The sequence below is a fragment of the Microcaecilia unicolor genome, chromosome 9 (assembly GCF_901765095.1).
Source record: "Microcaecilia unicolor chromosome 9, aMicUni1.1, whole genome shotgun sequence".
In the NCBI taxonomy this organism is placed as follows: domain Eukaryota; kingdom Metazoa; phylum Chordata; class Amphibia; order Gymnophiona; family Siphonopidae; genus Microcaecilia; species Microcaecilia unicolor.
This window is the reverse complement of record NC_044039.1, coordinates 180,264,688-180,290,610: the sequence shown is the minus strand read 5'-3', so window position 1 is coordinate 180,290,610 and position 25,923 is coordinate 180,264,688. Positions and strand designations below refer to the sequence as shown.

Genomic DNA, 25,923 nt, shown 5'->3' with positions numbered 1-25,923 from the left:
CATTTACACCTGCTTGGGAAAAAGTGTAAATGTTCATAGCTTCACTTTTCCTCGATTTCTGCAGCTTTTCTGGGGCATTTATAAAGAAACACGGAGGGGCATTTTCGATATGACGTCTAAATCCGATTTTGGATGTTTTGCAAAAAACGGCCAAAAATCCAGAAGTGAACACGGCCATTTTCAAACCAGAAAAACATCCAACTTTTTGTTTCAAAAATGGCCATATGCTAGATGTTTTTGTGCTCAGTGTGTCTATTTTTTTTGGACCATTTTCAAGAAGAAAAAAAAACATCCAGGAAAAAAACGCATAAAAACAAACCATTGGGATGTGTGTGGGGAGGGGGGGGGCAGCAGAACAGTAGGACACCCTAGGGGGCACTGAGGTAGACTTCACATAAAAGTTCCCAGGTACACATTTCACCATTACCCCCTTGTATTGTATGGTAGCCGTCGAAAACCCACCAAAAACCTACTATACCCAACTGTAACCTCTACAATAACCCTTATGCCTGCAGGTATCACATATATGTAGGTACAGTAGGTGGGATATACGCCTGGGTCTTTTCAGTTCAATGCACCGATCACTAGGCTACTCCAGGGGGACCAGCTTGCTGCTCTAATAAGACTGGCCATAACATCTAAAGGTGTCATAGAGGCTGGTATGTACTGTTTCTTTCACATCTTTGAGGGGTGGGAGGGGTCAGCGACTACTGGAGAAATAAGAGGGGGTCATGCTTTAATCCCTCCAGTGTTCATCTCATCATTTAGGGCACCTTTTTGTGACTTAGACGTGACTGAAACAGGTTTAGACCAAAACATCTAAACTTTTAGCCCTGGACGTTTTTGCTTTTTTCCATTATGGCAGAAAAACGTCCAAGTTTTGGGAACGCCCAAATTCCACCACCAATACATCCCCTTTTGATTTGGACACACTGAAGAGAAAAACATCTGAAATTCGGTTTCAAATATCACAATTACGTCCAAATTCTACTTTATGCCATTTTTTAGATGGTTTTCTCTTTTGAAAATGAGCCCCATAGGCTGTTCCATGCATAAAACATACATTACTCTAGGAAAACTCTTTATAAAATTACCCCCATAAAATTGAAAATTTGAGCTAATACAATAATACTTACCATATGAGATGACAGTTGTGTCATGAACTGCAGCTCCTGATCATTCAGTTTATGCAATATTTCTTTTAATCCTTCCTGTTCTTCAGAGGGTACAGATTTGATAAAACACATGTCTTCTTTAATTCTTTCTTCAAGAGCTTCACATTTTAGCTTTTCGTTTTCAATCTGATTTACATCTAAGTCTATAAGGAGTGGCTGCTGCAGTTCTGATTGACTCTGCTGCAGAATGCACAAATTATCTTCAAGTTTACTCCGAGTATCTCGGTCACTGGCGTATTTTGGCTGGAGCTCCGCTATCCTGTTGCAAAGGAGTTGATGTACTCTGTCCATCTCTCCTAACTGGCCTTTCATCTCCTTTACTTCAATCTCCTTCCAAGAAGCATCAAAAACGTCAGTTGTATTTAACTGATTTTCTGTCTCTTGAATAAGAAATATCACTTTTCTAACTTTATGGCACAAAAGTTGGGTAGCTTCAAGATCAGAATTCTTTGTTACCATATCAACCTCTTTCTTTATATTAGTTATCAAAATCTTAATTTTACTTTTCAGAGCTTGATACCTGTTGTATTCTACATCAAGTTTATTAGCACGTTTAACTTTCTCCTCTTGGTCAGCTTTAACTTTAAGGTACAGCATATGTAATTGCTCAAGAGGTGATGTATCCCATGCTAATCCTGCGTATTCAAATATTTCTTTGTACTTGGATATTTGAGACAAGGTGGAATGAACCTCCAAGATTCTATCTTTTGCAACTCTTAATTTTCTTTCAATATCCTGGTCTGCTTGTATCTCTGTCTGCCAATCCACTTCCAGTTTATCTTGCATTATGTCATTAAGCTCCTGTTCTAATGCACATATTCTGCTCGACAATTCCATATAAATGCCCAATTTTTCATCAGCTTGTTGGGACTTACTCTTTAAGAGTCTTTGCAGTCTTAGAGCCACATTCTTCAAATTACTTAATCTTTCAGCTAAAAACATCTGTTCAAATATGTTTAGCTCTTTATGAGTGTCCTGGCTGTCCTTCAGGAGTGAAGAAAGAAGACCTTCTATTTCTTTTAACTCCTCTGCCTTTTCCTTTAAAAACTGGATTTGTTGATCTAGCTCAGGTCGTGTGATTTGTTTACTGGCCTCTGCCATTGTCATAGTCTCCAGATGATGAACCCAACTGTGTAACTTTTCTATCTCTGCAAAGAGCCTTTCTCTCTTTTCCAAACCAGATTCTAGCTGCTGCAGTCTCTGAGGGGATTTGGTGACGAGTGCCTGGTATGAATCCTGCAGTTCCTTTACAGTGTTACTTATATCTGCTGCTTCTTGCTGATTCACTTCAAGGACAAAATGTTTGGCTTCATTAGCCAATGACTCTATGGTGGCTTTGTGGTTCGGAATGTCACTTTGTACACTTTTATAGCTGTTGATCTGTGTTTGAACACTGTCTGGGAACAGTCTAACAGTGTGATCAAAAATTATTTTTTTATGGGAGTCCTTAATCCAAGCATTTGTCTCTTTCAAAGATCTCATAAATTCAGATTTCTTGGTATTGCTATTAGTGGTTTCATCTTTGTCTTTGGCTTGTTCTTCCAACACTTCCAACTGTTTTTGCAAATTGTTTATAGAATATCCCAAAGTATCCCTTTCCTGTTGTCCCCAAATTCTTTTCATTTGCAGTTCGGCTATGTCTTTGAAGTGGAAAAAATTACTTTTAATGGCTTGCAGCTGTGTGGTTAACATAATAGAAGCTTTATTTTCTTCTCCTTGTGCAGAGTTATATTCATCTAGCAATTTTTGGGCACCCTGTATTGATCTTTGAAAGTTTTCAATTTTACCCATATAAAAGTTGAAGTCACTGACTTCAGCGACAAGCTGATGATGTTTCTTTTCAGTTGACTGCTCCGTGTGTTCCCACCACTGTTCAAGCCGCTTCATTTGGTTTTCTGTAACTTTCTTGTCAATATAAGGCAGGTATTTAGATACATTTTCTTGTTCTATCTTCAACTTCTTCAAGCCGCATTTTTCTTTCAGTAAAGCAGTCATAAATTGCTGAATTCTCTCCAGAAGACACACACTGCTGTTTATGGGTCCCCTGCCAAAGAATGATCATTCTTGAAGCATACATTTGAAGCACATTTTGCAATATTCACATTATAAAATCTATATAAATACTATGGAGCAGGAGTTCTTAACTCAGTCCTTGAGGCACACCTAGCCAGTCAGGTTTTCAGGACACCCACAATGAATATGCATGAGATACATTTGTATGTACCCCCTCTATTGTAAGCAAATCTATCTCAGCCATATTCATTATGGGTAACCTGAAAACCTGACTGGCTAGGTGTGCCCCAAGGACTGGACTGAGAACCACAGATATGGAGGTCATTTTAGAAGGTTTGTGCAGTATTTACATGTGTAAATTCTCTATTCAGCCAGCAATGATCAGCCTTTTGCTGACCGCCACTGGCATTGTACCCAGAAATTCAATGCCAGGACATGACCGGGCTCCAGCGTTGAATTTCTGGGTATACGGAGCTGGTTAAGTGAGATATTCAACACTTAACTAGCTATAAAGAACCACATAAAGATTCTGAGACTGTGTTTTACGTGGTTATCTTAGCTGGTTAAGTGCTGTATATTGGCTCTTAATCAGCTAAGTGCCAACTCCGCCCCTAGAATATCCACAAAATAGCCAGTTTCAGCTTGGGTGCTAACCAGGCATGTCCAGCAGCATTATCAGTTAAGCACCACCAAAAATGTCCGGTTAGAGCTTCTCCTGGCTGTTTAAAACATTTTGAATATCGGGCCCAGTGATTTTAGAAAGCTGCTATTTACATGTTTAGATTCACTGAACACAGAGATTAGAAAGAGGTGTGTTGTGGGCATGGTTTTGGTAGACCAGCAAAGTATGCATATATTTCTGATTGACATATCCTATATAATAAAACTCACCCTCAACGTTCTGAGGACACTGACGTCACTGTCAGGTCCTCCGGGCGCTTCCTTCCGGTTCGAAGCCTTCGTGGTGGTGAAGCCACCGAAAACACAGTGTTTGGGCCCCGCCCTCGCGTCAAACGTAATGACGTCGAGGGCGGAGCAATGGCGTCAGTGGCTTCACAAACAAAGACGCAGCACATTGAAAGTGGCGTGCCGAGGACCGCAACAATGGCAGCCACTGCCATCAGAACACCGAAAGGGGTGAGTAGGGAGGGGGGGAGGTTCGGAAGGAAACCGTGCTAGCGCCCGTTTCATTTGCGCAAGAAACGGGCATGTTTTACTAGTACTTTAATAAATCTGGATGTTAGCATTTACATCTGCCAAATGTCAGGTAATAACCTCTATGGTGCTAACAACCACCCAGAAAAAAAAATAACTTTTTGTCAAATTGACTCTTCTTGGATATTTAGTTTCATGAAACCTGTCACTGATACTTACATGCGTAATATGCAAAATCGCTGTTTACACATATAACCCCGAGAGGTGATGCTCGTTTTTAGATCATGTTTATTTGTAAGTTAGCTGCTCCTTCTCTGCTGGCCATCATGTACATGCGTATTTCCTATGGCTTTACAGGTATTTTACAGAATGCTCTGCATTCAGCAAGCCTTTTATAAAATGCTTTGCTAATTGTAAATACTCCAATTTGGATGTCCCTTTTCCTATCTAGATGTCCTAGGCAAAATTAGGCAATTTATATATACAGCACCAAATAAATCTTTAACAGGATGCGCCAGAACCTCTCTAAGCGCCCTCAATATCGTGGAATGGATCCTGTCCGGTCCCATGGCTTTGTTCACCTTCAATTTTTCCAGTTGTTCGTAAATACTTTCTTCCATGAACGGTGCGAGATCCACTCCGTTCTTATATGTATGGAAGTCTAAGTGCTGGATGTGTCCAGCATGAACATCCATTTTACAAACTGAATTGTCCAAACTATGAGAATGCAAAACAAGGGACATGGACATCTTTGTGGCAGCAGAGGAAGGCCCATATTATAAAATGGACAAACAGATGCCCAAGTGGAGGAATAGCCTAATGGTTAGAACAATTGGCTGAGAACCAGAAACTGCAGGTTCAATATCCCACTGCAGCTCTTTGTAATTTTCTTTATTTTTTTAATTATGAGCCCTCTAGAGACAGAAAAATACCTACACTATGACTTTCCTGACTCCATCCAGTGGAGAACTGCTTGGAGAACCTTTCTGTAACCTAGATGTGCCAAATACCAGGTCTAAATCCACATATCCATCTTTTTGGACATGGATGCCCCTTTCCTTTCTGAAATTAGAGTTGGATGTCCATATTTTGGCCTCTCTCAATCCCACCCAAAATGCGTCCTTGCCATATGGATATACTGCAATTTTAGATGTATATATTCTGGCTTTATAAAATTGGGATTTGGACGTCCATGCAATATGGTTGTCTAAATGCCATTTTTCAGATGTCTAAAACACAAATAGATCTTCTAAAATAACCACTATAAAATACTATAATGGATGCAACAGCTTTATGCGGGAAGATATACATGCATTCCTACACATCCTTATACAAATTTTACAAAAGGCTCTACATTCGGCAGAGCCTTTCATAAAATACAAGGAGAAATTTGAACATTCCAAACTGGACGTCCCATTTCCCACTATACAAAATGGTGTGTTTAGAAGTCAATTTCTAAACATCCTGCAGCACTGTTCCATGAAAACCCATATACATTTCCACTTGCTTTGCAGTGGGTGCAAATGTATCTGTGGAAATTCCACACAGGACATTCAAAATGACAGTTCTGCATTCACACCCTGCCTGGATCTGCCTTTGCTCCTTTCCTTCCTCTTTATGGGCATGAATAAGCAACTATGGCTGCTAATGCAGGCTACCCCAAAGTCCAAATGCAGCTGTACCACCACATTCTGCCAATTGACTTGTGTTTTCCTTTCTTTGATCCCCTATAGTTCTATATGACTGGGCACACACTACATCCTCATTTCTTCTATCTCTTCCTTATCGCACTCACTCCATGGCCCTACCACTGCACTCTATGTCTGACCCACGGTTGTTTAAATTCTGCCACTGTTTTGAATGTTAGGCTATTCCAGACATCCCAAACTCAGTAATGAGAATAGAGCAATGAAAGATACATCAATAGAACTTGTACCTTTATGAATAGAAAACTAATATCAATCATGCTACATATGAAGCATGATAAACAAAAGCACAAGGGTACCATCACTTATTAAATTTATATATGAGTTTTAGCCCTTACCTTTGGAAGGTTCGTGGTATCTAAACTACCTAAACTCCAAAAAGAAGTCTTTTTTCCCCAAATAAAATAATAGTTTCAAAACACTCTAAATATTTTTCTGTCATAATTTTGTGCAATGCATATTTTTAACCTTGGCAAACTCTTCGTATGTTGTCTTCATTCGAGGCTGGATAAAAGATAGTTTTAGTCTAGATACTTACAGTTTTATATTCTCTCTCTCAATGGATAACGTTTTCACTGACGACTGAACAGAATTCAGCGCGTCGTGGTAACCTTTGACCTGATTGCGCAGCCTTTCCTTATTAGCTTTAAGCATGCTTAATTCATGCAGAAGTCTGTCCCACTGAGAAATGGCATGTTCCGTACTGGGTAGGTTACTGTCTTTCTTCAAACACAAAGCTTCATCCTTCTTTTTTGCACACTGATGATACATTTTCTTCAATGAAATCAACAGATAAAAAAATAACATGTAGTTCCACTTAAAACTCTATTCCAATCACATGTATAATAAAGCACATAAATGCACACATATATGAAGCAAGTTTGAATAGAGAGCAGTTGGAAAGTACACACGGACTTTTGCACAAATGTACCTTATGGCTTATTTTCAAAAGCAAATCCAGGTAGTTTAGCTTTGAAAATGGACTACTTCACTGGTATAAAATGCACACGCATCTTGTAAATGCATTCTTTGAACTGCTTCAAAGAATACATTTACAAGAGGTGTGTGCATTTTACACCAGTTATTTGTGTAGGCAGTAGATCACAGCAAAATAGTGCACCTACATTTCAAAATATGGAGAGTAATTTCCAAGTCTAAGAAATTACTTGTGTGTGAAATGCAAGAGGTCGCCTTTTTCAGGCCTATTTTATTCAGGTTTATTTTCGAAAGAGAAGGGCGCCCATCTTTCAATACAAATCGGGAGATGGGCGTCCTTCTCCCAGGGTCACCCAAATCGGCATAACCGAAAGCCGATTTTGGGCGTCCTCAACTGCTTTCCATCGCGGGGACGACCAAAGTTCAAAGTTTTACTGTGAAAAAGCACTGACCATAACATGAATCAATGCAGCAATAATCTTTTTGCACATATAGAGAATATCAAAATGCAGCAACAGTCCTACAAAATAGTCCTTCACTACAAATCTTAATTTTAATCTTAAAATCTTAATTTTAAATGGTTACAATATGTATGTATAATTCTGCGTAAATTATGTGATTGACTTTGATTCCCTTGATTTATGGATATTATGTGTATTAGATATTAGAGGGGTTTGGGGATTTGGTTAGCCCCAACCAGGCAAAGTGGCCAGGTGCCTCTCCTGGTTATTTAAATCATTTTGAATATTGGGTCCTTAATTTATATGGGTAAATAGCCTTGAACTTTGTCTTCAGAGTGCTCTAAGGGGTAAATTCTATTTAGGTCGCTAAAACTTAAGACAGCAAAAAACAGGGCACTAATCTAGTATTCTGTAACAGCAGAGTTGCTCACCAAATATGTTATAGAATACTATCTTAAGTCCGCAATTATGCGCCAAATTTTAGGAGCGATCACTTATGTCATACCTATGGCTGGCGTAAATGGTGATGCCTAAATGCAGTAGTAGAGTGCACAGATACAACTATTCCACAGAGTTCACACAAGGTTAACTGGACACCCCTGATGCACAACTGCTAATCAGTGCTAATTAGCACTTGTTAATGCCAATTATTGGTATTTATCTCCAATTAAGTGCCAATTTAGCACCAATTTGTTAATTATGTTACGTGTGTATTGGATTCTATTCTATAACTGGGCAAACAATTGCACACCTAACTTTAAACACCATTTACAGAATTTGGGGGTAACTGCATTATGAAATCAAATGTCATTTTAATACATAGTTCTAACATCTCACCCACTATGGGCCTTATTCTATAAAGGTTATGCTCCTAAATTTACGCTCCTAATTTATACAAATAAATTATGAGCATAATCTATTTTGCAGTATAGAGTATGCTCGTCATTTCAGAAGTATAAATTTTAGAAGTGTAAATTTAGGAGCATAACCTTTATAGAATAAGGTCCTATGTCACCAAGATTCAATTCTAAAAATTAGCTTAGCTTTTTTTTTTTATAGCGTGTGTGACATTGCAATAGATACTTCAAAAGCCAGTAGTTTATGTGACTGCCTCAGCTATTGAATTGGCTGTAATTCACAAACATTTCTACTTGTGTCTCCTTACCTCAACCTCTTCTATTTGTTCATTTGCTAGTGCAATGTCTAATTCTATGGCTCGGTTCTTCAGTTGAACGACCTTTTGTTCGGCTCTCTCAACTCCAGCACTTGCTTGAGATTCAGATGAGAATGGCTTCTTATAAATCAATTCCTTGTCTAAATGCTAGAAATAAAAATATGAAAAAAAAGAGTTCAAGGTTCTCATTTCTTTTTAGCTGAAACTAAAATTCTTTTAACTTTAATTTTGTTGTATTCAGCTATCACACTAACAACGATGATGCAGAAATGGTTCAAAATCATGGAATTTGTATAGAGGAGGAACAATTCGGTTTTAGGTGTGCTGAGGTGATTTGCCTCTTTTGCAGTACACAAAGCAATTAAAAAAAACCTGTGGCCAATATTCAGCATTGGAAGCAAGCAGCATAATTTAAATACCAGAAAGGGCATTTAAATTAATGCATATATTCAGCGCTGCTATACACATAAAGCAAAATTTTAGGAAAGACGTATAAATTGGAATTAAGATGTCCAAGTTGGGACGTCTCAAGTTCTGCTAGTATTTAGAATAGGATCTACCAATGCGGAGCCTGTTCTAAAAGTCAAGGAGACATGGATGTTTACATGCAGTTACGTGCAGCAGGATCATCCATTTTAGACCCTTAAAAAATCTATAATATCAACAGGTCAGTATGGAAACAAACATTTATATAAAAGGAGAAAGCAGTCAAAAACAACAAGGTGATTCTGTGCATGGTTTTCCTCCTTTTGGTGTTGCTGCAATAAGCATTTATATGCCAGTACATAAACATGTATGAGGGAGGGGGCTAAACCCTCTACTTTTGGTTCAGACCCCCCTCTGAAATTGCATTGCTATCTGTTGCTGTGACTGGAAGAGGTCCCTAAGTCCACCAGCAGAAGCGGTCCTCTGGATGCAGCCTGGCAATCAGTGGAACTAGGCCACTGCTGCACCCCCTCCCCCCCACATGCACAGTTTTCATGCATGCACAAAAACTGAGCATGCATGGGGGGGGGGGGGGGCAGGGACCAGCATGTCAGGAGCACTTTCCATTGGCTGCCACCATGCCAGCTCCCCATCCGCACATGCTTAGTTTTCATGCATTTGTGAAAACTAAGCATGTGCAGGGCGGCAGCAGTGGCAGCCCATGAAAAGTGTCACCCATTACTAGGCCACCACCAGAGGACCTCTTCCACTAGTGGGGCTTCGGGATCCCAGCTAGCTCAGGTATTTGGGAGTCTTTGGGGAGAGCATGGAGAGCAGCGAGTGGGACAAAATTTTGGTTCCCCCCTCCTCTCCACTTTGGGCTGAGGTTCCACCAAAATTGATGGTCTGGCTATGTAACTGGTTCTGAAATAACAACACACACATTTTTGTGATAGTTCATAAACATTTATGTCAGCCATTTTAGGAACACATATGTTTATTTTATCTAATTTGTCAGAGTCTGATATCCCTTGTCAGTTTTGCATTCAAGGAGGACATCAACCAGTGAGGGATTAAGGGGGTGGCCTCCTCATATCCTTTCAAGTGGAGTGCTGCTCATGAGGAGCATTTTTCTGAAACCTAGACGTCCTGAGTAGCAGATATAAAGCCCAATGTCAATCTGTTGGACATGGATGTGAATTCTCCTTCAGATAGGGGGAATGCAGATTTATTATGCCTACCTTAGTTCCACTCAAATCATATCCAGACCACACACCTCACCACATGTACACCCTGGCTTTGTAAAATTGGGATATAGATATTTACAGAATATAAATGTCTAATGCCAATTTATGCACATCTAAAACATGAATAGTGTTTCTAAAATAAGCATCATAGTTTGTGGCACTGATGATTTGTATTGTACATTGTACAGCAGGGCTAAGAAAAATGGATAAGATAATTGTCAGAGAATATGGTAAAAGCTGTTAGCTTAGCAGGGTTTTAAAATAGATAATTTCCTAAAAAAAAGTCCATAAGTCATTATTAAGATGGATTTGAGAAAATCCTCTGCTTATTTCTAGTATACACAACAAACTGCAGGAGGAGCAGCTATAACTCAATACACGTTGTGTTATTTACTAAGGGGGCGTCTCATTCCGTCACATTGGCATTGGAATGAGACGTCCCCTTAGTAAATAACACAACGTGTATTGGGTTATAGCTGCTACTCCTGCAGTTTGTTGTGTATTTTTCAATTACAATAAGGTGGAGCATTGCCATTTCTGTGTTATTTGTTGTTAGTTATTTCTAGGATAAGCAGTAAAAAATCCATTTTACTATTCTGGGATTTTGTCAGGTACTTGTAACCTGTTGGAAACAGGATACTGGGCTTGATGGACCTTCGGTCTGTCCCAGTTTGGCAACGCTTATGTTCTTATGGATAGCTTATCTGGATTGTGGTTGGCAAATATCTCTATCTGGAAAATTTTGACATTCTGCCCTCACTCCGCTCCTTCACTATGGAGGTAATTCTATAACTGGGCAACTAGTGGCAGCTTATTCTATAAAGGAATGTAGACGCCTATTTTCCTTTATAGAATACTAGCATAAGAGAGAAAAGACATGCCTATAAATTAGGCTCAAGCAGTTATAAAAGTCTGGCCCTAAATGCTGGAGATACGCATATAACTTACAGTATTCTGTGGGTTATGCACATGTGAGTTCTGCCCAGAGCCCACCTATGTGTACAACACACGCTATGTATGATACGCCCATATGTACAGAATTGTGCTTAGGCAGAATTTTGGCATTTACATGAATATGTGCACACATATGTGTATACACCATTATTCTAATAATTTATATGTATAACAAGGACATAACTGTACTTGTACTTCACAGTCTTAACCTTAATGGGGAGAATTCTATAAATGGCCACTAAAAAAATCGATGCCGAAAAAAAACCCCATCCGTAGACCTATTCTGTAAATCTGACCTAAAGTTAGTTATAGTTTATAGAATACGCATAGTGCCTATCCCCATGACAAAAATTTAGGCACGACCATATACACCAACTAAAACCTGATGCCAATGCCCACACCTAACTTAGGCAAAGATTGGGCGTATTCTATAACAATGAACATAATTTTTAGGAATACCCACGAACCATCCATGCCCCTCCCATGATCACGCCTTCTTTTGTGATCCGCATATTAGAATTTACGTGAACCACTTTACAAAATATAATTAGAAAGTTGTGTGCGTAAATTCTAATTAGTGCCAATAATTGATTGTTAGTGGCCAATTATTGGCGCTGATTGGCTTGTTAAGTAATTAAATGGTGCAAGCAAATCGGCTATGGGCGCTGATTTGCACGCATAACTTTAGTCACCATTTATAGAATCTCCCCTAATATGGATAATGTGAGGCCAGAGAGAGGAATTTTCAGCCTGATGCTGTGTAGTATATGAAAATACACTGATCAGAAAGCTATATGTAAACCAGCTGCTGGTGGACATATAACTTCCTTTGAATATCGAGCTTACTATATACAGTCTTTAACATGTAAAGGACAATTTAGCAATCTGTGATTGATTTAGACAAGATTAGATGCCAGATAGGAAAGGGTAGTGAGAAAATACTGATAGCATAGTTCAGCCTTGGAGGTTTATGCACAGCATTTGGACACCTGTGATCTGTGCTTTCCGACAGGTGAAGCTAAATCTACTTTTCCCAGCTTTTTCTATACTTTGTGGCTATCTATATGCCTATCACCTATGTATTATCTGCACAAAATATAAGACTAGTATCTCACTCACCTGAGAATGATTTTCTAAAGGTACAAAAATTTCTTTTTTTAAAGATTCAGGCATTAGGGTTTTCTACTCCATTAAAAGGGCAACAATGACTGGCAGTATTTCTTGTACTTTCTGCTGACAATGAATCCATTGCTTTTGAAGCTCTCGTACAGGCCCCAACTTCAAAGCCAATTCTCTACACTGATCAAGTGAACTCAACAAAGCATTTCCTTCCAACAAAATGTCTTCTGGGTTCTAAAAGGGGGATGGGATTGGATTTAATATAATGCTTTTCTGTGGTTACAATCAAAGCAGTTTACATATTACATACAGATACTTATTTTGTACCTGGAGCCATGGAGGGTTAAGTGACTTACTCAGAGTCACAAGGAGCTGCAATGGAAAATGAACCTCATGCTCCTGGTTTTCAAGCCACTGCATTAACCATTAGGCTACTCCTGCACAAAAGAACTCTACTAGTAAGACAAAAGAGCAGTCCCATACTCAGCAAGACATGAACCTGCAGGGGGAAATCCATAATCCGTCGCCTTAACTAGTACTCAGCAGGATTTGAACCTGCACTGAGAGAACCCAATGAATTTCTACTGCATCACCTTAACAATTCAGCCATGACTACCACCTTAAAAAAAAGAAAGTTCCAACTGGGCTTTCATACTGACAGATACCTCATGTAAATGTCAGCTCTTTTATTGAAGGTGCAGTTTATTTCTGACTATGGTAGAGAGGAAAAAGTAAAGACATTTTCTGTGAACCAGTGTTAGAAAAATATCAACTCTCTAACCCTAACTTTCCTCAAGGATAGCTAGAATTATAGAGTCACACAGATGGTGTTGGTTGAAAGAAGACCAAAGGTCCATTGCTTTTAACCTTTTAATTGTCTAAAAGCTCTTTCTACAAGGTAATCATGAAGGAAGTGGGAAAAATAATATTGTGCATCTGTTCTAAATTCTGAAGATTAATCTAAAAGCTTATGATGTACACAGCAAATGAAGACCAAGAAAGCTTTTTATGTGTTTTTACAACTTATTAGAATTCTTTCTAACAGTAAATGCAAGATTTATGCAATTAAAATAATCTTCCCTGTCAAAGTGAAGATTTGCAACTTTACAAGTCATAGCTACTTGAGAAAATTGTTTTCTAGCTTTACAAAAAACTGAAGCTCTACAGTCCCACCAAAGCAGAACAAGAAAATAAATGAAAAGATACAAAGATAACCTTATATACCTTATATATATAACTGAGACCTTAAAGAATCTTTAAACATCTTCACTACTATCAACCTTCAATTTTCATATTCCTCATGAAATAGTTATAAGCATGGCTCCTGGTCTTTTTTTATTCTGAGTAATTACTACTTCATGAAAAAGTTGGATTAATATTATGGTGACTGATAGGCTACCGTGAAAGCAGAACACACCAAATTGACCCTACCACCGGGGTAGCATAGTAGTTCTGATGTTGGCATACGCAGTTTCCCGCAGTAGAAAATAATTTTCAATTTTCTACTGCTGGGGGTGGGGGGGGGGGGGGGGGGGAAGTACCTGGGGATAATCAGCAGTGAGTCCACCATACGTAATGTACCCAATCAGCACATCCAATAGTTAGTGTGGTGGGTTGAGATCCTAGGGAACCAGGTTTAATTCCCTTTGCAGCTCCTTGTGACCCTGGCAAGTCACTTAGCCCTCCATTGCCCAAGGTACAACATATAAGTTAGATTGTGAGCCCATTAGGGTCAGCGCAAAATACCTGTAATAGATACTGTAAACCACACGGTTGCCTCAGGGATCACTAGCAGTATATTAAGTGATTTTTAGATATGTGTCCTATGTTTACCTATATAAATTTTTCTCAATTGATGATGTATGAATATGGTAGTTTTATATGTACATCTCCTATATTATGTTTTTAATTATCTGCACAGCATTTATATCTTTTACATTTGTATTTTTTACATTTATATTTGTATTTCTACATTATTATGTAGTGTTACAATATGTATGTTTATGTTGTCTCTTGCAGAGATAACTTGTTTGATTCCAGAGGCAGAAACTTGCAGCACCGAAATGTAGCTCTGCGTCGTCATTTTTAATAAACCAGATGTTTTGGAACCACATTTTGTCTACGCCCTCTTTCTTATTTTGTTCTGTTTGTGTTTTGTTGTTAGGGGGACACTTCTGCTTTTTTTTTTTAAGACTAGTGGATGCCCCATGTCAGGAGACAACTTGTTTGGAGATAAAGTAAAGGATGCAATATCCCAGGTTAAAGATGACAGATCTACTTTTAAAGAGCTTTCTAATCCATCTACAGACTCTACTTCATCTTTTAAATGTTGGAGTTATGTGTCCTCCCATAAGAATTTTCAATATCAACCTTTATATCATAAGTGCTCCCAGCCTTACTCCAGACAGCTGCCACCACGACAATCCAACCAGACCTCTTACCAACATTCCAGACCTTGGGAGAAAAAATCCCAGTTAACTTCAACCCCTGCCCTCCCTAAACCCACTCCTGGCTTTTGACACTCTCCCTTAAGGAGATCATCTGACTTACTTCCTTCACAATTGGCTTCACATCACCACAGACGAGTGCTCAACCTCATAAAAACTGGGTATAACCTGACCTTTCAAACCGTACCCAAGGATTTTCTCTCCTTCCTTCAATCCTCCTAAGCAGTCTACAGTACTCTTCTAGAAAATCCAGTTTCTTCTCGAAGGAACTTCTACTGAACCAGTCCCTCCGTCTCAATGCTTCACCGGGTTTTACTCCCACTTTTTCCTGATTCCCAAAAAGTCAGGAGGACTCCAATCTACCCTTAATCTGAGGGTACTCAACCTTTACCTCAAGAAGGACAAATTTCGTATCCATTCCCTTTAACCCATCCTCCCTCTACTGCCACAAAACAGCTGGCTAGTGACATTGGGTGAATCTATTCATAAAGACAGTTAATAAATCCAAATAAATAAATAAAATAGGAAAAAAATATTTTGTGAGTCAGACCCTAACTCCTGTTTACTAAGCCATGCTCGTGGCATTGCTGCACAGCTTAGTAAACTGGGGGATAAATGTTTTATCTAATACAGGGGTAAGCAAACCCTTTCAAAACGGGGAAATATTAGTGACACACCATTGGACCAAGGGTTAGAATCTCCTTGGTTCACTTGCATGGTTGGGGAAGGTAATCTCCTTGGAAGGGGAGGGGGAAGTGCTTCTCTGCAGTAGAACAGAAAATGCAATCTCAAGTGGTCTAAAAGTAAACTCAAGCAACAACAAAATTCCCTTCCATAAAACAGACACCCTAGGGAAAAAAAAAAAAAAGAAGAAAGGAAGAGAAAAGAGAAATGTGGGGCTTTTTCAAATTACTTTGTTGACTGAGTTTGCTTAATTTTGTAATATAATATTTAACAGTGTAATATTTACAGTGCTGCCTTTTCGCAGATCAGGGTGTTGCTATTTGAGTCCTGGGAGTCAGTGCTGCTATGATACAGTAAGGTTCCGGGAGTGTTTTTGCACAAGTTTGTGCATAGTGTTTTGCTGTGGACAGATTCTGCATGAGCAATCGTATTCTGCCAGTGCTTAGTTTTCTGTGTAGGAATCTGTAGCAGTTGGCTTGTTCTGTTTTTTTTCAGCAGGAAGTATATGGGTATTTTTTGGAGCTATCTTTACAGTATGGTTGTTGCTGTTTGAGTCCTGGATATTAGTGCTGTTTTATTATGACAGGTTCTCTATATAAGACTAGAATGTGGTTCCAAACTCCACTCCTCCACCCCATCCCAGTACCTTGGGAGGAATGGTGTTATAATAGCCCATCTTAATTTTTCTACACAGGGCCCTTCCCATACTAGCTAGGAGACGATGCAAGACGCAGGTTGTCCTGATAAGTTATACAGGAAATTTATGTAAACAAATCTTGCACTGGATCTAGAAGCAGATCTGAGAAACTGTTTGGCCTTTCAACTAAGATTCACGTTCAAGGCTAAGTTGTAAGCAGAGGATGGGTCCTTTTTGGTCTTTGGTTATGACTGAGAATCCATACACCCTGGATTAACACCATCACCTGACCCCAATGAGACCATGATCACATCAGAACCACTGACAAAACAGAGGACTGTGGGGCCTTTTTACTAAGCCGCGTAGGCATCTATGCGACCAACACGTGTCAATTTGGAGTTATCGCCTGGCTACCACGAGGCCCGGGCAGTAATTTAGTTTTTTAGATGCGTCCGCTACACGTGCCAGAAAATAACTTTTATTTTCCTGCGTGCGGCGGAAACTGGGCAGTAATCGTCATTATATGCGCGTAGATGATTACTGCACAGTTACCACGTGAGACCTTACCGCTAAGTCAATGGCTAGCGGTAAGGCCTCAGACCCAAAATGGACGTGTGCCTATTCTTATTTTGCCACTCGTCCATTTTCAGCAAAAATTTTTAACAAGGCCTTTTTTACAGGCGCATTGAAAAATGGATCTGCGCACGCCCAAAACACGCGCCTACACTAGCACAGTCCATTTTTCAGTGCACATTAGTAAAAGGACCCCTATGCCTCCAGTTACAGAACAAAATAATAATGCACATATAAAAATGTGCAGGTCAATATTCACCTGGTGGTCAGCATATGTTGTTAAATGTCAGCCACCATAGCTTAAATAAATATTCAGCACTGGTATCCAAAGAGTGGCTGGCGCCATAGGAGCTAGCTCTGTGGGTGCTAAGTGCCCTCAATATTGAGCAAGCTCCTTCATTGTGTCCAGGGAGGGGTAATTCGTATTTTATTTGGTGCCCCAATCATTTTGAAGCACCGGCGCCTATAGTTAGCATTGAATGTCCCAATTCCATAGTAGCTGCTAGCACTATCTAGATGGCAGCAATATTCAGTCCAATATCCAGATAGCTAACCTGATAAACTAAGAGCAGCCTCTTAGGGGCCCTAAACTCTATCCAGATAGGTATCCAGTTAGCAGACTGAATATCAGGGTTACAAGAATAACTCCAAGGACTGCCCTTACTCTGCCCAGGGACTGTTCCGGTGCTGTCCAGATAGCAATGGACAATCTAATAATTTTCAGTGGAATTTTCTGGATAATATCACTGAAAATTGCAGTCAGTGGCACTTATCCGAGAAGCATATGCAGTTACCCAAATAACCCCCCCCTGTTTACACAGCCACGCTAGTGGCTGCTGCGCGGCACTGCTGACACAGCCCATTCAAAGTGAATGGGCTGTGTCGGCACTAGCGCGGCTTTGTAAACGCGGGGGTAAGTGTTTTTTTATGTTTCAACTGTTTTATTGACACCACAAACTTTAGTACAACTCATTAGATGCAATGTTACATATCATAAAACACGAACAGTATCTGAACATCAAAGCACTGAAGCGATGCCAAACTTTTATTGATAGTCACCTCATTCAACCCCTCCAACCCCCCTCCCAACGCCTCCCTCCCCCATACTTCTATGCATTTACGGAGGCGTGTTGGTGGTTCACATATCAGGCGGATTCATTTGTCCAGTCTCTTGCCTCCACATGTCTGGAGTACCACCCTTCTCCACATCGTCCATTCTCCAGCGAATAGAATGGTCCCTTGAACTAAGGGTACCAAGATCTATGTAAAGCTACATTGCAGCAATGATTTTGTACAGAATCCTATTTCTCACTATTGCTCAATAACCTCCATTCCCTCCACTCGCCTCCCTAGTCCTACCCCCGAACCAGCCCCCTCCCCCTCTTCCCGCCTTCTCCCCTCTTCCCCTACAAGCAGTATACGGCTCTAGTCTTAATCTACAACTCCAGGCTGCCTTCACTCCCCCACTATTCCCTTCAATTTATCGGGCATTAATAAGCAGACTACATCCCCTAGGGCTAAGGATTTGCAGGTACGGCGTCCAAATCTGGAGGAGGTAAGTGTTTTTTTAATATGCGGGTCAGTATTTTTTAACTTTTTAAAATGCATTTCTGAGGCTTTGTATGACAATTTGCACACTGGTTAAATTTTGAAAAAAAGGTAAAATGTAAGCAAAAGATTAATATCTGGGCTTCAAAAAGTTAGATTTTTAAATAATTAGATAAGGCTAATAGAAAAAAAAAAAAAGCCATATTGCTCCAGATGTGCTAAATAAATGCTTTCCATTCTATGCCAATTGGAAAAATGCTCAGTATATCTGGCCTATTATCTCCAATTAGGATATTAGAATACATATAGATATTTTTTCTGTTTTTGAACTATAGAGCTGAATATGAAAAAGACAAATACCAACCATCATTAGGGGTTCCCATTTTTCTCTGACCTTTTTCCTCTCCTTCTCTGCATTATTAGAAACTTTCAGACTGAGAGCTTGTGAACAGATTGTGTCGAGATAACCAAAGTGATGCTGCACTTCATCATAAAGTGGCTAAGAAGAAAGAGAGACAGAAAAGAAACATTTCCAAGTTCATTAACACTTTTCAGAAAGCCAACAATTCAGACCGCAGTTATATTTTTCTAGTGCCGTATCAAAGACAAGGGCTGCTACATCCCAGACTAGCAATCTTTTGTTCCTTCCTTTGCTAATAAGTCAAGGCTCCCTCAGCGCACCAGACATAGTAAGGACTCTCATTACCACATAAAGAGGCTTGTTTAAAAGTTTCAGGCACCACAGGCAATCTTGTGGGATGCCTCAGATTAAAGGTCCAATTGAATGGAAGAAAAAGTTAAGGGACATCTTCTTTGCCCAGGAAAGGACAAGAGAGCATCTCACTAATAAAAAATTTAAAAAAAACAGAGCTTTTCACTTTAGTAAGAGGTTCATATTGAACTACTGATAAGACCATTACTGAAGGAACCAATTTTTCTACCTTAGAAGATGAGTACAATGATTCTCTTAAGAGTGTCAAGAGGATGACAGCTGCTTCCTGTGGTGATATTTTCAAAAAGGGTTATATGGCTTTAAACATTTCCAAGGATGTTAGCGTGGAAAACTGTCCACTATACTATTAGGCTGCAATAACTGCCTACAGCCAAAGTTTTTAAAGTAGCTGTGCAAATTGCTGGCTGTAAGCTAAAGTTGAGTCAAGTCTCATATGTTAGCTGAAAGCAATAGCTGTAATCATCTGTACCATGCAGGAACGTGCACAGAGGGCCTGGTCAGGAACTGGAAAACACTGTATTATTCGAGCATCAAAATCAAAAGACTAGCCCTGGGCAATGAAACTGAGCTATATAATCAGGTTAAGGAAGTTGAACAATACCTGCACATCAGCTACAATGATTTCTCTGTAATCGCTGGAAGGTTGTTTGTCTTCATTCATTTTAAGCTGAATTGAATTTAATAAACTGGGAACTTGATGCAAATGAATGTAGCAGCTACCTAGGGCGGTCTGTAGTGATTCCAGTTGTCTGTAAGAGCAAAGCACAATGATGAACCATAAGATTGATAAAATGCAATACTGAAATCTAAAAAAGCAATACATTAAGGACACCATTATTTTTCAATAGATAACATAACAAGTGGTGGAATTTCTTGCCTAAATACATTAGGTCCTAGCATGATTACTTAGTTTTTCACAAGTTTTTGAAATTCTGTTAATTGATGCTGATGCCTAGTTCCCCCTCACCCCCCACACTGGATTATATATTTATGATTCTTTCCTTTGTTAATATGTGTGGGATTATGTTTTTTATTTCATATTTTGTACTGTCTTCTTGTAGCTTGTTAGCCACATTGAACTCGAATTTGTACGGGAAAATGTGGGGTATAAATGTCATACACAAATAAATAAATTGGTTGCACCAGTAACGAGGAGCTAATCCACTTAGAATCTTAAATTTAAAAAAAATGCCAGCTTAAATAAAATCCTTGCCTCTACTGGGAGCCAATCCAGCTTATTTTCGAAGGAGATCGCTGGCCATCTTCCAACACAAATCGGGAGATGGCCGGTGATCTGCTGAACCCGGCCAAAACGAAAGCCGATTTTGGCCGGCGCCAACTGCTTTCCGTCACGGAGCCGGCCAAACTTCAAGGGGGCGTGAAGGTAGGGCAGCAAAGGCGGGATGGGGGCGGGACGGGGGGGGGGGCGTGCTCACGAGATGGCTGGCTTCACCCGATAATGGAAAAAAGAAAGCTGGCCCTGACGAGCATTTTGCCGGCTTCACTTGGTCCCTTTTTTTTTTCAGAACCAAGCTTCAAAAAGGTGCCCCAACTGACCAAATGACCACCGGAGGGAATCAGGGATGACCTCCCCTTACTCCCCCACAAAGTGAATGGGCTGTATCAGCATTAGCACACCACCAGCCTCTAGTGTGTCTTTGTAAACAAGGGGGTAAGGATTCAATGCACTTTGTTCAAACGAGAACCTACAACAGTTTCTGTACCATGCATGCAGGTTGAGATGCATGTAAAGTGTTATAATGTTAAAGATAATCAGTAAGCTGAGATGTAACTAATCCCACTAATAGCTTAATAAAGAGAAGTATGGATGCCACTGGCCTGTAATTGGACAGTAAGTCATGTGCTTCTTTAATATTCTTCAAAATAGGAGTAACAATAATTTCTCCTAGTTCTGAGGGAAAAGGACCATGAGATAATAAAAACTGTAACCAATCAAAAAGATGAAGACAAAAGTTCACTGAAGCCACTTTCATGAGGACCGGAGGACAGCTATCCAACTGACATTAGGATTTGGCATATTTTGATAAATAATTTGTTAAATGCATCCCACTTCAAAGTAGAGAAGGTTGACCAAAGCCTATCTAAAGGGATAGACTCCAGCTTGTATGATACATTTTCAGACATATAACAAGTACTTTGATTATCAAATTGTGATTGAATAGCCTACTGACAGCTCATGCTACAGAGATATTCCCACTCCCCATCTTCCTGTACCCGCTCTAATTCTCTCCCCACTCTTATGTACCACCTCTCTCGCAATCCATAGCAAACCTTTGAACCTCTCACTCATTCTCTCCCCAGCCTCCTATGCCAGCTGATCTTCTTATCATCTCCCTGCAAGTCCTTGCTCACACCCTGCCACACTGCTGACACCCTCAATCAATAAGCCAACTGGGCGAAGGAGCCCATCAGGTAGGAAGCAACACATAGGCTGTATGTTTGACACCTCTTTTATTAAGTATCATAGTGTTATAAAGCAGCAGAGTATGACAAAGTCACTCACAAGTAGACATTTTCAAAGATGCTTAAGAGAGCTCAACAGGTGAAATTGTTTCCCAAGCTCAAGCTCAACCCCATTAATACCTTTGTCTTACCTTTTATATGAATCACAGTCTAGAAGCAGCTTCTGCAGTTGATTCCTAGCCTCCTGCATTTCTAGATCTGGGTTACCTCTTCCCTCTAATTTTGCAAGTCTTTCCACAGTTTCATGTTTACTCGCAATCATATCAAGCTCTATCTGCTTCTGTAAAATGTCTGCATGGATAGCCTGCAAGAAAACCTAACACTAGTGAGTCTGAATGGAACACAACAAAATTAAAGAAACATTTCAGTTAAAGCTTTTTTTTTTTAAACCTCAATAGAATACAATTACATTTTTAATAAAGAACAATTTTTTTTCAGGGGAAGAGGAGTGCACAGACTGGTTTTGAATAGGATATATGTCTAGAATCCTTCTTTAACATGTTACTGTCAAAACTTCCATATCCGCCTCCATCAGTTTTACCTGGCAGCATCAAAATGTCTTCCTGAATGATCCTATATATACACCATTGTGAACATACAGCTCAATACCAGGGAGGAAGCTAAGCAAGTCCAGGATTTAACCCACTGCATGCAAAGAGATGTATTCCTTTATTTCTTAGAGAAATGAACTGAGAAATCATAATCTTCCTGCATGCAACATGGTTAACATCCAAGACTGGTCAACCTGTTTCCCTCCACCTGAAACACCCAAGTGCTTGGGAAGATATCTGCAATAAATATGCAAGACATAAATTTGCATACAGTGCCTCCATAGTATGCAAATCTATCTCATGCATATTCATAGTGGGTATCCTCAAAACCTGATTGGCTTGGTGTGTCCTGAGGAGAACCCCTGTGAGCTATTAAATTGAATATAACTTTGTGACTGTCATGGAAAAAAAGTCAGATTTCCTGGGTTTGTGAGAGTGACGATGCTTCTGATAGCAGATTTCACTATCTCCACCATGTTTCTATAATATCTACAGGCTGTACACATTCTCTTCCCATGGAAGACATGTCCCTCCCAGTATCTCATCTATTCACAGTATGCAAAAGTATATTCACAGCTTCTGTACTTAGGGGTCTATTTCCACAAAATACCTTGATCTTCAGCCACATTTAGCCAGCTAAAAAATCATCCTTAATTTAGCCAGCTGACTTATCTGGCTAAAATATAAACGCTCAGGCTGTGTTCCTAAATAAAGCTTGCTAGAGCAGAAAATTAGTACTAGCTGGCAAAGTCCTCTTGTGTCTTCCCAAATATAAATTTGAATCTGGGGCCAAGCACCATCCTGCCTTGAACCCACCCACACTCCAGAAGCTTCAAATCCATCCCCATCCCTCTGAAATCTACCACAGTGCTACCTATGAAAGCTTCAGATTTCAACATATGTCCATCACCTACTACCATATAGAATTTGTCCAGATTTGATCTAGATGGCCAAGTAGAACTTGCCGGCTAGATCAAATCATCTGAAAATTGTACTTATCTGTGTTTAATGTGACATGGAAAACCACAGAGAATCTTTTGTGTGCCAAAAATCACTTATGCATGTAAGGGCCTTACGCTCTGTTCTATAAGGGTGCACAAAAGTGCTATATAGTGCAGAAATGCAAGGTGAGCCTACAAATGGGCAGAGCATGAGTGGGACGTAGATGGTCTAGTTACACATGCAAATTGTAGAATGCTACAAGTTACATGTGCCCTTAATGCATTTAGAAGCAGATGGTACGTAGGAGAAGGATAAAACCTCAACTGGTGATAATGGAATGAAGCAGTGAGGCAATAAACCAAGTGGAACCAATCCAAGATAACAGCAAAGACTTTAATGTTCAATTCATCAGCTTGTCTACGTGGCACAAATAAAAAGACCTGACACAGCCATGTTTTGGTGAACAATGCCTGTGTCAGGAGTCATACAATTCTATAATGTGTCATACATAAAAAACTAATCCTAGCTGTTAGATGTGTAACCCCAACTTGATACTTGCAGATCAACAAACAGTGATGGTACTCAAAATCCTTCAGGAATATAGCAAAACCTTCAAATCTGTCATTGAAATTGTTGGTAGCAAGTAACACACGATGCCGGCTACAATCCTGGATTTTTCTATTGCATCTAACAGCCAGGATTGGTTGTTTATGTATAATCATTATTAAAATCTGTCTATGACACATTATAGAATGGTGATTTTAGCCACAAGGTATAATGGTGGCCACATTGATAATTATTTCTAATAAGGACTTAGGGGTCTTTTTACTAAGCTGCAGTGTAAAAAAAAACAAAAAAAACACAGGTCTTTCCTGATGTTAAGGTCATTTTAGCCATTGCCATAAAACCCCAATTTTCTAATTTTTGCATTAATGACCATGGCGCTAATGTTGCCATTAGCGAACAGTAATTTTTAAAAATTACTGGGGGAGCACTTACATCCACCAATTTTGTAGGTGCTAAGGGCTCCCACGTTATCTGTGCACTAACCAGTTAGCATGCAATAATGTAAATGTGCTAACTGGTTAGCGCAGAACATCCACTCTCTGCCCCTGACACTGATCCTCAAAAAAAAGTGCTTGGTTAGTGCAGGCTGTGATAGAGTACCTGAATATTGCTTATCTTTTCAGCTAGTTTATCTTCATCGCATGGAGACTTCTGATATGTGTCCAGCTCAATTCTGGTTCTCTGAAGCCAGTGCTGCATTTTTAAAGGTTCTTCTCCATCATCATGTTCTGCTCTAGTTTGTTCATCCATTATACCATCAGCCTTTAAAATATATAAACAGCCATTCATTAAAAATGCTTAATAAAAATACAGCATTCAATTGTACTTGTGTAAACTATCTGGTAGAAAGAAACCTATCTTCTAAGCTGAACTTTCATAATTAAACCAGTGTTTTCCAACCCTCTTTTGGAAGCACATATATCAAATCACGTTTTCAGGATTCTACATAGAATAAGCATAAGAAAGATTCACTTACACTGGGGCTCAAATGTATTCAGATCTCTGAAAGCCAAACTTGTTAGGTTTGCCTCCGGAACATATTGGGAAACACTGTTTTAGATCATGAAGAAAGTTGTTATAGCAATGCTGACATTGTACTTGTACTGTGTAAGCTTACTATTACAGGCATTTTGTAATATGACACTCAGACTGCTGGGACTTCTATAGACACTTCTGTATTGCTTGGGGAGGGGGGTAGAGAGAAGAATGCTTCACTGGGGTGGTGGTGGTGGCGAGACAGGGGAGAGAGAAGATGCTACACTGTACTTAGTGTGTGATTTTTTGGGGTAGAAATAATTGGGAAGCAAAACCGGTGCTGGGCAGACTTCTATGGTCTACGCTCTGATTGTAACTGAATAGATATGGAATGTTCAAGAGCAGTGCTGGGCAGACTTTTACGGTCTGTGCCCTCAGAAAGGCAAGGAAAAATCAATCTCGGGTATATCTATAAAGTATCACATACCATGTAAATCTGTAGCAGTCCCACTTGCTTTTACCAGTAGTAGGTGTATTGGTGTTCCAGGGCCCAGTGTAATATTTCTTTTTTAATTACATTTGTACCCCCGCGCTTTCCTACTCATGGCAGGCTCAATGCGGCTTACATATTATATACAGGTACTTATTTGTACCTGGGGCAATGGAGGTTAAAAGTGACTTGCCCAGATATTTGTAGGGCTGCCCATTTTATGGGTAGGATTTTTGCTGTTAGAATCATAGGAATTAATGCAACTATTGTATGACAGGTTTGCTACATGTATGTTAGGATTTTTTTCAGGTTTTGTATTTTACAGTATGTCTGGCAGTGAAGAGATCTGTGTTGCTATTACTCAGATAACATGAGAATCAGAATATTTTTTTGTATGACAACTTGTGTTGAGAAATGTCCTAGTTCTGATCTGCAGCTGTTGTTTGAGGAAGGTAGGGGTTTTGTAGCTGCAGAGCATGTTTACATTTAATTCCTAAGAACTGCTATACTGTGTCAGTTCCAAGGTCCATAAGGGTCACGGATGTTGTGTGTCACGTATGCATGAACTGTCCATCAGGTGTGTCCCAACTCAGAAAAGACTGAGAACCACTGATGTAGACTGTTTACTGTATAATTATGGTACAGCCAGAGACCCCCCCACTGGAATGGTGGCGGGCCCAGTCATAGAGCTCAGGCCATTACAGACCTTGGCTGAGTCAGAAATCTGATGGCTGACATAACTGGGAGCTTACTGGAAAAGTATGGCCTAGTTTGTAGCCCGGATTGAGGCCTAAATAAACTAAATTAGGAAAAGTTAGGTCAATAGATATGGAAACAAAATGGAGGATTTCAGCACAAAATGGAAGCCGTATCTGTTGCAGAGTGGAATTTTCTGTAATGTAAGTTAGAAAAACAAGTTGAGAAAT

The 25,923-nt window shown here is 39.7% G+C and overlaps 1 protein-coding gene across 1 annotated transcript in view; it reads right to left on the bottom strand.

Annotated features, from left to right (window-relative positions):
- The window catches only part of LOC115477722 (nesprin-2-like), a 359,728-nt gene that overhangs the window by 318,954 nt on the left and 14,851 nt on the right, over nt 1-25,923 (bottom strand). The window contains exons 6-12 of the mRNA XM_030214775.1: nt 24,133-24,294; nt 21,604-21,776; nt 19,590-19,737; nt 18,620-18,754; nt 8,612-8,767; nt 6,588-6,823; nt 1,137-3,219 (exon numbers count right to left, since the gene is read on the bottom strand). Coding sequence (XP_030070635.1) covers nt 1,137-3,219; nt 6,588-6,823; nt 8,612-8,767; nt 18,620-18,754; nt 19,590-19,737; nt 21,604-21,776; nt 24,133-24,294 — 3,093 coding nt within the window. The remainder of the gene's footprint in view (nt 1-1,136; nt 3,220-6,587; nt 6,824-8,611; nt 8,768-18,619; nt 18,755-19,589; nt 19,738-21,603; nt 21,777-24,132; nt 24,295-25,923) is intronic.